General features: G+C 38.5%; 1 protein-coding gene across 3 annotated transcripts; it reads right to left on the bottom strand.

The window, feature by feature from the left end:
- Nucleotides 1-29: 29 nt before the first annotated feature.
- otud5a (OTU deubiquitinase 5a) lies at nt 30-7,089 on the bottom strand. 3 transcript variants are annotated; one of them, XM_055223029.1, is made up of 10 exons: nt 6,731-7,077; nt 6,268-6,553; nt 4,900-5,353; nt 4,391-4,484; nt 4,252-4,316; nt 3,794-4,099; nt 3,476-3,658; nt 3,155-3,359; nt 2,327-2,398; nt 30-1,666 (listed from the first exon to the last, which is right to left on the bottom strand). In XM_055223029.1, exons 3-10 carry the CDS (start codon nt 5,329-5,331, stop codon nt 1,524-1,526), a joined length of 1,500 nt encoding a protein of 499 aa, XP_055079004.1. In that variant the 5' UTR covers nt 5,332-5,353; nt 6,268-6,553; nt 6,731-7,077; the 3' UTR covers nt 30-1,523. The 3 variants fall into 3 exon arrangements, with proteins under 3 accessions (XP_055079004.1, XP_055079006.1, XP_033826036.1); XM_055223031.1 differs by having other exon boundaries at nt 4,391-4,481; nt 6,731-7,075; XM_033970145.2 differs by having other exon boundaries at nt 6,268-7,089.
- Nucleotides 7,090-14,966: the final 7,877 nt, after the last annotated feature.

The following is a 14,966-nucleotide window of genomic DNA, read 5'->3' as shown; positions in this document are numbered from 1 at the left end:
TGCTTCCAAAAATAAAAAAAAAGAATCTATTTGTTCAGAAATGTTTTCTTTTATTCCAAGAAAAAAAGTATTTTCATCCCAAACAGGAAAATAAAATAAAACAAACTTATATAATTATTAATACAACATTATTCAATCAACAGGAGAAAGGTTCACAATTTTCTTTTTCTCTCCTTTTTTTATTATTGACTTTTTTCTAAGATGATATTAATTGGTGGTGGTCATTACACATGCAGCTAAATAAGTCTGATGGTGCAGGATGACAAAGAGAGAGGCGGGGTTGGGGGTGGCGGTGGGCGAGGAGAGGGGTGGTCAGGCTAAAATGTGGTTTTCAGGCCAAGAAAAACAAACTTTTGAAATGGTTCAATTACGTGCTATGACAATTTTCTAGAGGTGCAGTTTTTAAAAAGCGCTTATCAAGACAGTTGTGCATAAGAAAGTAAGCTTTAATTTTGGAAATGTTTATTCACATTAATTTTTTTATAAAAATTAGAACATAATTTGGCATTTAAATTTCATTTCAAGTGTCTGTAGATCGAACAAATACAGCTATTTGAGTTATAGAACTTTTACACTACAGTCATTTTAAAACTAGAAAAAAAAATCTGTAAATTTTACAGATCAATCTATATTATGGATTTTTTTTTCCTCTTGCAAAGCGCTCCTTAAGTGAACTGCACCCATTAAACAACTGTCGTTGATAGCAAAGAACTAGCTTTACAAAAGAGATTTTAATATTAACATGCTAAGTTAGCCTTTTTAGGGGGAAGGAAGGGTCAATTTCATTATTCAGTTCCGATTCAAATTTTTTCACAGTTTTATACATGTTTTTTTGAAAAACAAATGGATGGAAAAAGCAAAACTAACGGCAAAATAGATTAAGAGACCAAAGTAAGACTTTGAGGTGATTTTGAGCTTGCAAGGAAAATGCCATTAGCAATAGCATAAACTACCCATTAGCACTTTTCCCATAAAGTAGAATATTGTGCAAATTTGAATGTCAAGTCCAAGGGTTTGTTGCCAACTGTTTGGATTGGGCAAGTAAGAGCTCACAAAATTGGGATGTTACCTGCTGCAATTTTTTGACTTAAAGATCCCCTATTATGCTATATTCTGACCACTTTAGCTTACATTTTAAGTGTATGAAGTGTTCTGTGTGTGTGTGTTTAATCCCATGCCTCTGGGTCATTATATATTGTCAGAATCAAACAAAAAATACCTCATAAAGGACTTTGAGGAGTAAACAACATTATAAAATGGCTTAAAGCTAAAAAATGTCAAAAAAGCATGATAGAGGAGCCTTAAGTAGCAACACCAGTATAACTGAGTTTTGTTCTTAAAAGAAACCCGGGTTCATATTATAACATGCCCATAATTCTCAGCTCATATTTGAGAGAGAGTTGTAGAATGAGGAACTAAAGGGTACATTTGATGATTTATTTCGATCCTGTTTGTGAAGTTGGTAATAGGAGGGACAGTGGAGAGAGGGGTGAAGGTAGTGGAGTAGAGGAAGGTTGTCTGTATCAGCTGCTGTCTGGTGAAGGCTCTCTCTCTCTGTGCACGCTGCTGGAGCTGCTCTGCCGCTGTTTGATGCTGTCTAAATACTCCTGCTGGGACACCGCCAGGACAGAAGCCAGGATCTCGTCATCTTCCCAATCTGTCAGACCTAAGGACAGAAAGACTTGAAAATTGGCTGCTGGAAGGCCAAAATGTAACTGGCATCTATTAAAAAACAATAAAATTTTATAGTTTTCATAAAGGATACATGCTCTTGTTGGCCCTCATCTGTGCTCTGAGTGAGCTCATTGCCAGTTTTGTCTCACCCTCAGCATGTGCATAAATGCCTCAGATAGAGGGATACAGCCACATGAACTCACATGGAGGCTGATTAACCCAAAGTGTGTACGAGGAATCCACATGGTTCCAAATAGAACCGGTTCCATGCATTATATTTTGTGTATTTGGCAGTGCTTTGTGATTATATACAATTGTTGTTTGCCATGTAGCTAACATTAACCTATCAGGGGACTGAAATTAGCCATATCTTGCATATTGAGAAGCAAAATGTTTATTTATATGTATTTGTCCCTTTACTACAAATACAAAATACTAATAATACAATGAGGCTCTTGTGGAACTATTACAGAGGGTACTATGGGAAATATCTGCAAACAGCATAAGCAAAAAATATGCCAAAACACTACAATAAATTAAACAGAATTAGAAAAGGACAATGAATGAAGGAAATAACTTCTCCAATCATGTTGATATGATTAACACTTGATTAAAGTCTTAAAAAAAATTAAAACATAAATACATGTCTCACCAAAAGCAGTGGGGGACATCTCCTGCATTATAGCTCTGTATTCCAGATGGTGACGACTGGGATTACTGGGACCTAGAAGACACAAATATAAACAATGCAGTTACAATTATTATTTATTATGAAAAGACATTATAAAACCACTTTCATTCACTTAAATGACATTGACTATAGCCTATTTTATTGATAAGCAACTGGCTCTGCGCACAACAGTGAACAACTAGATCACTGTAAGTATAACTACTTCCTGTTCAAATCTATGACTTGTCTCAATGGGTTTTGAGACAAGTCATGCTAAAATGAATAAATACTTAAAAATAAAACAGTGGGCAGCGAACTGTGGGTGGGAATATCATTGACAATGTTAAAGACATTACAAATGAGGCGAATACACCCCTGGAGGACACTTCTGCGTTTATAAAGACAGATCTTCTCAATGCTAACACTACTGATAATTTTGAGGCATAATAAATATTAAGATAATGCCACAAACCAAAGTAATCAACATAAAACTGAGTAATATTTTTGAAAATTCAGTTATTTTATGGTAAGCATTAGCTTTGAGACACAGTGAACTAGCTACCACGCTGCTGCCCACAAAGTTCCTTTTATTGCAGTTAATGGAGCTCAGCAGTGACCGCCCACCCCCTGGTTCCTTAAGTAAATTTCCCATTCATTTTTCTCACAGACATTCCGAATTTTTTTTTTTTTACAAAGTTTCAAAGCTTGCTCAGGGCTAATCGAAGTGTGTGGGACTGTTGAGCTCCATTGTAAAATCCCAAACCACAGGGATTTTACTGCCACAGTATGTAAACCTGTAAAAACCCTCACCTGGAGCACAGGGGGACGGAGGTTTGCTGAGAATGAGTGCAGCTCCTCCTGGAGATGGAGGTTTGTTAATGGTTGCCGTAGCAGTGGTGAGGTCGGAGTGAGATGTGTCCGTTTCCCGTTGTCGCGGCGACCGGGCACTCCAGTCATCTAATCCACTTGATGCAGCTGCTGTTGCCGAGCTGCAGGTGGCGCTGGCTTTACGAGGCTTTGAACATACAAAAATAAATACTTTATCTTTCCCCAAAACTAGCAATGTAGATAATGCAGGTCTAGCACAAGTAAATGTGCAAAACAGAACTACGCTATGTGCAGGTCTGGTACCTGTCTGGTCTTTTCCTGGTCCTGGAGCCATTGCAAGTAAGATTCTCGTGCCACCTGTTCCTCAATGGCTTCATTAGTGGCCTCCCAGTCGGTGGCCCGCTTCTTATCCTCCAACATCTGCTGCTCAATCCATGACTCTTCTGAGGTCTTTATGGCAGACTTCATCAGTGATTGGTCAGCATACTGGAGCAGACAGCAGAAAGCAGAGAAATTAGCTACAACTAATTTACTGATTCTGGAAAATATTGGAACATTTGAAAAAACAGGTTTAAACTCAGATTAAATGAAGACCTGTCTGGGTACCTGCCTGATACTTACCCCTGGTTTGAAGGCAGGCAGCCCAAGCCCCACTCCAATGGTGGCCTTGTTGGGGTTGACCACTGAGTTATAGTGAATATTTCGGTGGTAGCTGACGCGGATGGGCTCATCATGGTTCTGGTGAATGGAGTGAAAGGTGTTGATGGGCTCTGTACCATACTGGTAAACCTCCACGGGACGGTTATACATCTCCGCCATGGCCTGCATCTCGATATGGTTGCCATGGCAGTTGTTCTTGCGCTTGCGGTTGATGTAAGTGGTGAAGTCCTCTGTTACATAGCTCGAAAAGTAGTCTGCATTCTTCATCTGAAAGGGAAAAAACATTAAAAATATATTTAATTGAAACAATTAGGGCAAAATGTAAGTAATTATATGATGACTTGTACCCCAAGAGTAAACCTGGACAGAGAGATACTGAGAACAATCATAAGCATTGGTTGTAAAGAGGAGGAACTCACCAAATAATCCATACAGTGTTTCCTGACCACTTCATGCATGTCCTGGTCTCCATACACCTGGTCCGCTGTAAGACACACGGACTTTTAGATCAGACCTGGAGTTTGCGGCCCATGGGCAGCATCCGGTTCTTGAACTTACCGACAGCCCTGAAGAGACAGGCTCCATCTTCCTTCATTTTCTTTATGACAAAGCCCTTTTTCTCTGTTAGAGTTTTCTCAAACCAGTGCTCCTGCTGAAAACAAACAAAAAAATGAACTGAATTTTACTCACAAATTGTAAAGTTTCAGACCCCACACAGACATATCACACAAATTATACACAATAGAACTACATGCAGAAAAAGGAGCTGTATCGAGGTATAAGTTGATGGGACAGAATCCCCTGCACACTTTTCCAAGGACAATATCATATTGCTGATATACATGCCATCATAGTTTGAAATGGAGATGGTAAGTAAATACAATTTTTTTTTAAAATCCTATCAAGTTAAATGTGTCTGAAAGCATACAGAATAGCATGATAATGGATTTTGACCACAGTATTGCATAAGAGAGAATACTGTGTTGATCCAAAATGATGATGAATGTTATGGTACTGAGTTTCAGTACCCGGTACCTTCATTAGCTCAAAATACAATGTCCCCTCACCTGTTCCACAGTGGCAGGGTCCACAGCCTGTAGTCGTGCAGCGTTCTCATACTCATCCTCACTGTTGTTTCCAGCTCCTTCCTCCTGGTCCTGACTGGCCCCAGGGCCGGTGACCCCCGGCTGCCCCCCTCCAGTAAGAGAGCCCACGGCTACTGAGCAGCCTCCAGCCTGTCTTCTGCGTTTGCTGAGCCCAGGACCAGAGCAGCAGCCCCCCAGCCCTCCCCCACAGCTCCCCAGCTCAGCCCGGGAGGCTCCAGGCTCTGAGGGACCCACAGAAGGAGGGGCTGAAGGTGGAGGAGAGGTGCTGGGTGTGGGGGGAGGTGGGGCATATGACCAGGGAGGGGGAGAGGCTCGTGGCCGTGCAGTCGAACTGCCACGGCTGTCTTCATCTGGACCTCCAGAACTGGGTTTTTTCTTGGGAAGAATGGTCATGGTTCAACAGGAGCTGAACAAGCTGTGGGAGGAGGGAGCAGAGGGTTAAACTGGAGTTACACTTGCTCAGTTTTAGGGAAGTTGAGAATAATACATTTTCAACTAATGCTTAGAAAATGATGACAATAATAACCTTTTAGACTACTTTAGGTGAAAGGGACTGCTGTATGATTTCCTAGTATATACCTATACACAAAAAATGTTTAAAAAAATATTAATTTGGACTGTATTCAAAGCCTATTACAAAATCAGGTGGAAGAAAATTTAATTCTGCAACTAGATAGTGATATTTTATGATAATATAAAAAAAAATATATATAAAATTATCTAATAGGCTCCTTTCCACACTTATTGCATCTCTTATGGGTATTTTGATGTGTTGTGCAAAAATCACTACTGACAGATAACACAATGAACAGGGAGCTGCAGGTAAATGTCTCTGACAACATGTTAAGCTATGTGGAGAAACTTCACTGGTGGACACTTCTGTATTTACAAAACTATGCCTTTGTGTCTCAATGCTACTGAGGAAAGTTTTCAAGTCTATTTTTCAAGGATCTATATTAGACTTCTTCTGTCAGGGCACTGCAAAGGTGGTACACTATCAAACACAAGTAACGTAGGTAGCATGTAGTGATGGTATGGGATATTTCAACACGGCAACGGCGGCCAGTCTAATTACAGATGGATTTATTGCAATACTGTAGAATATTCTAGGCAACGAAATAAAGCGCCCATACAGACAAGCAGATGGCAGAGACTATTCTACTTAAAAATTACATACTGTACCTTTAATAAAAGGCTTTAAACGTATACAGGAATAACAAATATGCAGCTGTAATAAACCAATACCAAGTGTAGAGAGTGCACCTGTGCTGGCTAATCAATGTGAAGATTACTTAAGTTGCTCGATCTACTCTTTGCTGTCAAAGTTACCTTTCTCCGGGAATATTCCTCGTTGTATAATCCACTCCACCTTCTGCGTAAAAAAGCAGTACAAGAAAGAATGGCAGGTTTTGTTGCACTTTTTCCGTGAACCACAGCAGGCTTGGTGGAGGCCAGATGTTCCCTGCGACTGCAGACGCCGGTATTCACTTTAAATGCGCTTAAAATAAGCTCCGTTTGACAGTTTTGACGCTTACTGGGAGTAGACAGAACGGCCTACAGACAGTGTCCGGTTACCGTGGGCCAGGGCGGTGATTCCAGTGCTTAAGTCAGTCCACTTTGGGTAGAAAAGACAGAGATCGTAAGCTAGAGTGTTGACTAATGTCCTATTGATGCAGTGTTCCTTTAAGCTCTTTAGCTTCCAGTCCGCTTATTTTTTCCCTTTTGTGCATATATACACTAATTTTCCTTATGGTAAAAAACAAATTCACAGATTTAACGACAAATAATTTACCATCATTGTCCTGTACACGGAGAGCCGAGTGGTGTCAAAAACTCTTCCATCAAAAACATCGCTGGCGTTAGCAGTTGGTGTTAGCTTCACTGGTAGCTAACGGCTAATGCTACAGAATCAAACGACAGTCACCCTGTTCAGATCGAATATTTCGATGTTTTTGTCTTCAAATCAGGCCACTGAGATCCCGATCACACAGAAATGCCTCTCTCCGAAACCACAGTAAGCAGCAGAGCAGACAGCTCAGCAGTTTGGACACGGCTTCTAAAGCAAAAAAGGGACTCGTCTGATCGTTTCCACCTCACCACCACTCACAAAACATCAACACAGACTGACGTACGGCACCGTGCGCGCTGACGTCACTTCCCAGTCATTTCTTCAACATGGTTTCGTATGTATGTATGTATGTATGTATGTATGTATGTATGTATGTATGTATGTATGTATGTATGTATGTATGTATGTATGTATATATTATATATTATATATATATACCTCTGGAACTGATAGACAGATGTGCAACAGTTTTGTAAATCATTTTGTAAATCATGGCACTCATGATTTTGTAAATCATGTCAATTAATAGCTTTTTTTGTGAACAAAATATTTAATATTGTACAACAGTTTTTTTTCCCATGTAATTTTTAATTAGGCCTAGTAAACGGAGCACCATACTGTCATGCAATAATACAACACATAGTGGGCCGCACTCTGTCTGAATTGGCCAGTAATGTTGAGGATTTCCACTACAATACTTTGTGTGAAAGGGTTTTGAGTTTTCTCGCTTTTTGGCTCCTCACTGTTCATATTTAGTTTAAAATTTTTGGTTTGTCAAAATAATCTAATATTTTCAAACATTTAAATTATACAAATGTGTCTACATTCTAAGTGATATGTGTCTGAATACATATAGAATTCTATGGTAATGGACATTCACCACAGTATAGGATAAGATAGAATACTGTGTTGATTCAAAATTATGATGACTTTGACTAAAATAAATTGCTCTTTTTTTATATGCATTTTAAATACATGTAGACTATAGATCAGGAACAATATGAAATGTCCTTCCTACAGGTAAATCATCAACAAAACACTTATTTGCCTTTTTCTTTGCTCATTTTATTATATATATATATAATAAATATTATATATATAAATATTATATTATATATATATATATATTATATATATATGAATATTATAAATATTATATACATATATATACACATATATATATACACACATATATATATACATATATATATTTATTTTTTTAAGCAAGAAAGATATGAGTATATTAAAGAAACTTCTTACCCATAATTTTGCTGCTGTAAAAGTGAAAGTATAACATAAGACACTATTACAGCTAGAAACACCTTATTAAACATACAGAATGTGGCAGTGCTACTGTATATCAATTCAAGATCAGGAAAAGGGAGGGATCTTGAGAAGGCAGTGGAACCGCTGAGTCTATCTGGAAAAAACAAGATAAAAATGTAAGAAATGTTCTTGCATAAACGGAACTGCAAAAATTCATTGTATAGGGCAAGTAAGCTGTGCTTGTCTGTAGTATATTTATGTAAATATAAAAAATGCTTTACATGTTTTTTTCATCATATACTGTTTTCATATATAAAAATGTGATTTACAACCCCAATTCTAATGAAGTTGGGACGCTGTGTAAAACAAACAAGTACAAAAAAAAAAAAAAAAATACAGAATACAATCACTGTATTTGAAAATCCTTTTCAACCTATATTGAACTGAATAAACTATAAAGACATGACATTTAATGTTCAAACTGATAATAAACGTTATTGTTTTTATGCAAATATTCACTCACTGTTCCAATAAAGCTGGGACAGGGGCATGTTTACCACTGTGTTGTTAAAAGGAAAGGTGAGGTAACAATCAGTAAGCGTTTGGGAACTGAGGACACTAATGGTTGAAGCTTTGCAGGAGGAATCCTTTCCCATTTTTGCTGAATGTACAACTTCAGTTACTCAGCAGTCCGGGGTCTCCGTTGTCATATTTTCCGCTTCATAATGCTGTGTACATTTTCAGTGGGAGACAGGTCTGGACTACAGGAAGGCCAGTCTAGTACCTGCACTCTTACTACGGAGCCACGCTGTTGTAACACGTGCAGAATGTGGCTTGGCATTGTCTTGCTGAAATAAACAGGGATGTTCCTGAAAAATATGTTGCTTGGATGGCAGCATACACTCACCTAAAGGATTATTAGGAACACCTGCTCAATTTCTCATTAATGCAATTATCTAATCAACCAATCACAGGGCAGTTGCTTCAATGCATTTAGGGGTGTGGTCCTGGTCAAGACAATCTCCTGAACTCCAAACTGAATGTCAGAATGGGAAAGAAAGGTGATTTAAGCAATTTTGAGCGTGGCATGGTTGTTGGTGCCAGACGGGCCGGTCTGAGTATTGCAGTCTGCTCAGTTACTGGGATTTTTATGCACAACCATTTCTAGGGTTTACAAAGCATAGTGTGAAAAGGGAAAAACATCCAGTATGCACCCGTCCTGTGGGCGAAAATGCCTTGTTGATGCTAGAGGTCAGAGGAGAATGGGCCGAGTGATTCAAGCTGACAGAAGAGCAACGTTGACTGAAATAACCACTTGTTACAACTTTGAGGCAGATGGGCTACAACAGCAGAAGACCCCACCGGGTACCACTCATCTCCACTACAAATAGGAAAAAGAGGCTACAATTTGCACGAGCTCACCAAAATTGAACAGTTGAAGACTGGAAAAATGTTGCCTGATCTGATGAGTCTCGATTTCTATTGAGACATTCAAATGGTAGAGTCAGAATGTGGCATAAACAGAATGAGAACATGGATCCATCATGCCCTTTTACCATTGTGCAGGTTGTTGGTGGTGTAATGGTGTGGGGGATGTTTTCTTGGCACACTTTAGGTCCCTTAGTGCCAATTGGGCATCGTTTAAATGCCACAGGCTACCTGAACATTGTTTCTGACCATGTCCATCCCTTCATGACCACCATGTACCCGTCCTCTGATGGCTACTTCCAGCAGGATAATGCACCATGTCATAAAGCTCGAATCATTTCTAATTGGTTTCTTCAACATGACAATGAGTTCACTGTACTACAATGGCCCCCACAGTCACCAGATCTCAACTCGATAGAGCATCTTTGGGATGTGGTAGAACGGGACCTTCGTGCCCTGGATGTGCATCCCACAAATGTCCATCAACTGCAAGATGCTCCTATCAATATGGGCCAACATTTCTAAAGAATGCTTTCAGCACCTTCTTGAATCAATGCCACGTAGAATTAAGGCACTTCTGAAGGCGAAAGGGGGTCAAACACCGTATTAGTATGGAGTTCCTAATAATCCTTCAGGTGAGTATATGTTGCTCCAAAACCTGTATGTACCTTTCAGTATTAATGGTGCCTTCACAGATGTGCAAGTTCCCCATGGGCACTAACACACCCCCAGACCATCACAGATGCTTTTGAACTTTGCGCTGATAACAATCCAGATGGTCCTTTTCCTCTTTGGCCCGCAGGACATGACGTCCATGATTTTCAAAAACAATTTGAGACGTGGACTCGTCAGACCACAGCCCACTTTTCCACTTTGTGTCAGTCCATCTCAGGTGAGCTCTGGCTCAGAAAAGCTGGCGGTGTTTCTGGGTGTTGTTGATATATGGCTTTCACTTTGCATGGTACAGTTTTAATTTGCACTTGGAGGTGTAGCAACGAACTGTGTTAACTGACAATGGTTTCCTGAAGTGTTCCTGAGTCCATGTGGTAATATCCTTTACACATTCATGTCTGTTTTTAATACAGTACTGCCTGAGGGATCGAAGGCCATGGGCATTCAGTGTTGGTTTTGCACCTTGCCGCTTACGTGCAGAGGTTTCTCTAGATTCTTTGAATCTTTTGTTGATTTTATGGACCATAGATGGATGAAATAACTAAATTCCTTGAAATTGTATGTTGAGAAATGTTGTTATTTTGTTCTTAGACTGTTGGACTATCTGTTCATGCAGTTGTTTACAAAGTAGTGAACCTCACCCCATCCTTGCTTGTGAACGACTGAGCCCTTCGTGCTCTTTTTATACCCAAACATGATACTCACCTGTTTCCAATTAACCTGTGGAATGTTCCAAACAGGTGTATTTTAAGCATTGCTCAACTTCCCAATCTTTTCTTGCTCCTGTCCCAGTTTTATTGGAATGTGTTGTAGGCATCAAATTGAAAATGAGTGAATATTTGCATAAAACAATAAAGTTTATTATCAGTTTGAACATTAAATATCATGTCTTTGTAGTTTATTCAGTTCAATATAGGTTGAAAAGGATTTGCAAATCATTGTATTCTGTTTTTTTTTTTTTTAGTTTTACACAGCATCCCAACTTCATTGGAATTGGGGTTGTAAAAATACACACATATTTGGGACATTACAGTACAGTGGTCCCTCGCTATATTGCAATTCACCTTTTGCAGTCTCGCTGTTTTGCAAGTGCAATTTTGCATGCTTTTTTTTTACAGTGTATGAATGCGCATTGTGCTCTGTGTCCTGATGGGCTAATGGACGTGCCGTGTCCCCTGTACAGTACAGAAGCGCCAGGACAAAGATGCAGAACTGTGAAATACACCTGAGTCACTATTAATAATTTCTTATGTGTCCAACTTCGTAGGTTAGACATGGGTAAACTACGGCCCGGGGGCCACATTCGGCACTTTGGGCTTATTAATCCGGCCCGCCGAACGTGACCAAATTATATTAAAATAGGTAACGGTAAACCTTGTTCAAAGTTTTTCTACTGTGTTTATTTAAATGAAATGTAATCAATTAATTATTCATTTAATTAATGTATTTGGAAAACAATTTGTACAATGAGCCTCGCATAAGGTAATATATGTTGTGTGTTGTATGCCTGTGTGAGAAAAGTGCATGAAGTGTGTAGTGAGGGGTTTTACAGCCTTAAAATATATATATTAATTTAAAAAAATAAAGCTTTCTACTTCTCGGATTTTGCCTATTGCGGGTTATTTTTGGAATGTAACCCCCACAATAAACAAGGGACCACTTACATCTTAAAAATGGATAGAGCCAGATTTAAATTTCTTGCTTAATTTTGTTGACATAATAGATACAGAAGATACAAAATAAAGTTAGAAAAGAGGGGATTTTGAATATCTTATAGTATTTGAGTAAAGCTGTAATAAATTAGAGTAACATTAGATAACAAATCCTTCCATACTATCCATCAAAATCCTGTTAAGTAGGCCTACAAGATTGGAAAGTTTGATGTATATATTGAGAAAAAAGATTTGCTTATAGTGTCTTCTGTTAAGAGATATTTGAGTATACTGTGTTTAGAGTTGGAATTCTTGCTGAACTGTACCTAAAATTTAAATAAAGTACTAATAAATATTTTCAGACCTGCAGTGTTTAGAGGGGCACAACAAAGTACCCAGTGTCATCATAGTTTATCTCCTGAGTGTCCACGGAGCGGCGCCCTTTACCAGAGTTCCCACAGTTCTGCAAGAGGCATCAGAGAAATTAAAGAAAGAAAGTTACATAGGCCCGTGTTGATTTGAGTTGACCTGTTCTAGTTTGGTTCATGTTTAGACCTGGTTTAGGGACGTACAGGTTTACAGCCTGGAGAGGTGGACAAACAAAGCTTCATCTTGCATTTCAGAAACAGTTTCCCTTTCCCACCCTTGAAATTGAACATTTTGAGCCGGATCACAGTCCCTCGGTTTTCTTTAGCTGGGAACACCTTTATGGAGCTGTCTTTAGGATTTCCACACCTGAGGTTAGACCAGAGATCAGAATTACACCAGAGAAGAGTTGTCACATGTTAGTCTTCTTTTTCTCGTCAGAAGAAACATTTAACTCACTAGTATTGACACCTAAATTAAACAACAGCAAAGTCCATGTATTTTTTCATTCCCATTCTCAAACATTATAACTTTCTGATGATGAAGTTAAGGTGATATTAATAGACATCTCAAGGGACCTCTCTCCTCTTAATAAAGGCAAATGCCAAACTATTTTTAAAGGGAACTACAATCAAAACTGAACATGGGTTGCCAGAGCCTTAACCTGTTGATAGAATCCACATACAAGTTCTCAGTACAGGCCATTCCTCAAGTAAAAGCACAGAACCTCCAGTATTCACTCACTGAGCTGGGTAGCACTGATTAATGATTGGCTGCAAGCGCTGGAGTTTAGGTAGTAATGATTCAGATCAGAGAGTCTTTTTAGATAAACCAGTGGAACTGGCAAACAAAATGAGAGACTCTTTTGAGGCTAATTTTGCTCTGTGATTGGATAATCCTTTTGAGATCCAAAACACCAAATTAAAAGATCAATGCCTTGGCCATAATGTCCAAAGTTATTGTAATTAAGAATAAAGAAATATTAGATTTGAACATGTTTAAGTTAAGGTTGTATCTGGGGACACAGGTAGGTCATGTTAACAAAATTTGAAATGAAATTTCATCAGACCCTCTTTTTAATTTTAGAGTCAGGGTTTAAACTAGAGGTCAGAGAACATGGTTTGATCATAGACCGGAGACTGCGTTCATTCACCGTTAATAGTAAAAGCAGCTCTCACCCTCCTGAGATGAGTGAGCGTTTGAGCCCCCCTGTCTCATTGCGGTCCGTGGCGTAGCAGTCATCAGCCTTCATGAGCAGCAGAGCTCCATCCATGCCCTCGGACTCCATACTAATGTAGATCACCTGGTTCATCTTGATGCCTTTGCTGAAGTCGATGGGGAACTGCAGGGTCAGGTCCGAGAACATACCCACAGAGATGTTGTAAGGCCAAGAGCCTTGGATAGCTGCCTGTAGCCCTCCTCTGTCACAAAACAACAAGAAACACATTTTATTCACGATTATGGAGAGGGGATATGTCATTTGGATGTTGTCAGACAGTGGAAGAAAAGTGTAGCCCTGTAGGCTGTATCATACTAAGACCCTCAAAAATTATTTAATTTATTGAATGATACGTCAATATAGTAATTATTATGACAAGCCAAGAAAAATCTCTCTCATTCTAGATGTAGAAGTTACTGACGCTCCTTTGGATGTGAAGCGGATGGTCTTAAGCTCGGGCTGTTGATAGAAGCAGGAGAAGTCCAGTTTGAACGAAGATTTCCTGGAGACAATTCCAGCCTCAGAACTGGAGTTGTACTGTACTGTGTTTTGATACAAAATCTTGTCTCCCTTTTCCTGCAGAATATAAAAAATAACCGTATACCATCAAACTTCTTTCACACACACCTAATTTCTTTCTTTAGCCTTCATTTAATCCTATCTAACCTATAATATGTTAGACCACTCAGTTTACTAAAACACAGTCAAAATCATTATACTTAAGATTTTGACAAAAATGTCATACTTGTTTTCTTAGTTTGGCCAATTTAGAAATTTGGCCGGTTAGAAATCATGACATCCATAATTGTTACTTAGTAAAGGTTTTGTGAGCTGGGCCAAAACACATCTAATTTAGACAGAAAATGTTGCAAATAAAAAGACAAAACAACACCTTCATTTAGTTGAAATAATGTTTAAAGTATCTGAAAAAAATGTGTTTCTTATGCCTAATTTTGTACAGAATTCTACTGAAATTTACTTCGTGTAAGTTTCAAAACATGTTTTTTTGTTTGTTTGTTTTTTTGTTTGTTTTTTGTTTGTTTTTTGTTTGGTTGTTTTTTTTTTTTACTTTTCTTCGTAAATTACTTCTTGATTGGTGTAAAATTATATATAATTTATACACACCACAGATATTAACAAATCAAGAAAGTGTATTCTAATGTGACTTTGGTGGGATAGTATCTGTGGCGAAAACAAAAAGTTGCAAAATATAGTGAGTTCTAAAACAAATACCTCTACCTATGTCATCAACATGGAAAATTCCATCCAAAATGTAGCAGTTTAAACATTTATTTAACTAAATAAATTTGTTGTAATTTATTTTTATTTGTCAAATTATAGCTATTGTGTGTATGTGCTATTGTGTATTCTTTAGACAGGCTTTGGCCCTTGTTAACATTGTGGCTGCTAGGTAACATACCTCTACATATGCCACATCTGCTGCCCGACTCTAACCAGAAAGTAAAATCTTAAATAGTTTGATGTAAACTATATTTTAGAAAAATTAGTAGTTTAACCTGTCATGTGCACTTTACTCAAAATTGACTCTCGTGAGCTTAAAGCCATGTTGTTACCT

This window comes from Periophthalmus magnuspinnatus, chromosome 7 (genome assembly GCF_009829125.3).
Source record: "Periophthalmus magnuspinnatus isolate fPerMag1 chromosome 7, fPerMag1.2.pri, whole genome shotgun sequence".
In the NCBI taxonomy this organism is placed as follows: Eukaryota; Metazoa; Chordata; class Actinopteri; order Gobiiformes; family Gobiidae; genus Periophthalmus; species Periophthalmus magnuspinnatus.
Note: the sequence above shows the minus strand (reverse complement) of the source record. Positions and strands in the feature narration are given on the sequence as shown.

Coding starts and splice junctions, on each gene's coding strand:
- otud5a (XM_033970145.2), bottom strand. CDS start 5,331: ATGACCATTCTTCCCAAGAAAAAACCCAGTTCTGGAGGTCCAGATGAA. Junction 3,360..3,475: donor ACCAGGAAAAGACCAGACAG/GTACCAGACCTG, acceptor GTATGTTCAAAG/CCTCGTAAAGCCAGCGCCAC. Junction 2,399..3,154: donor TCCGTCCCCCTGTGCTCCAG/GTGAGGGTTTTT, acceptor TGTGTCTTCTAG/GTCCCAGTAATCCCAGTCGT.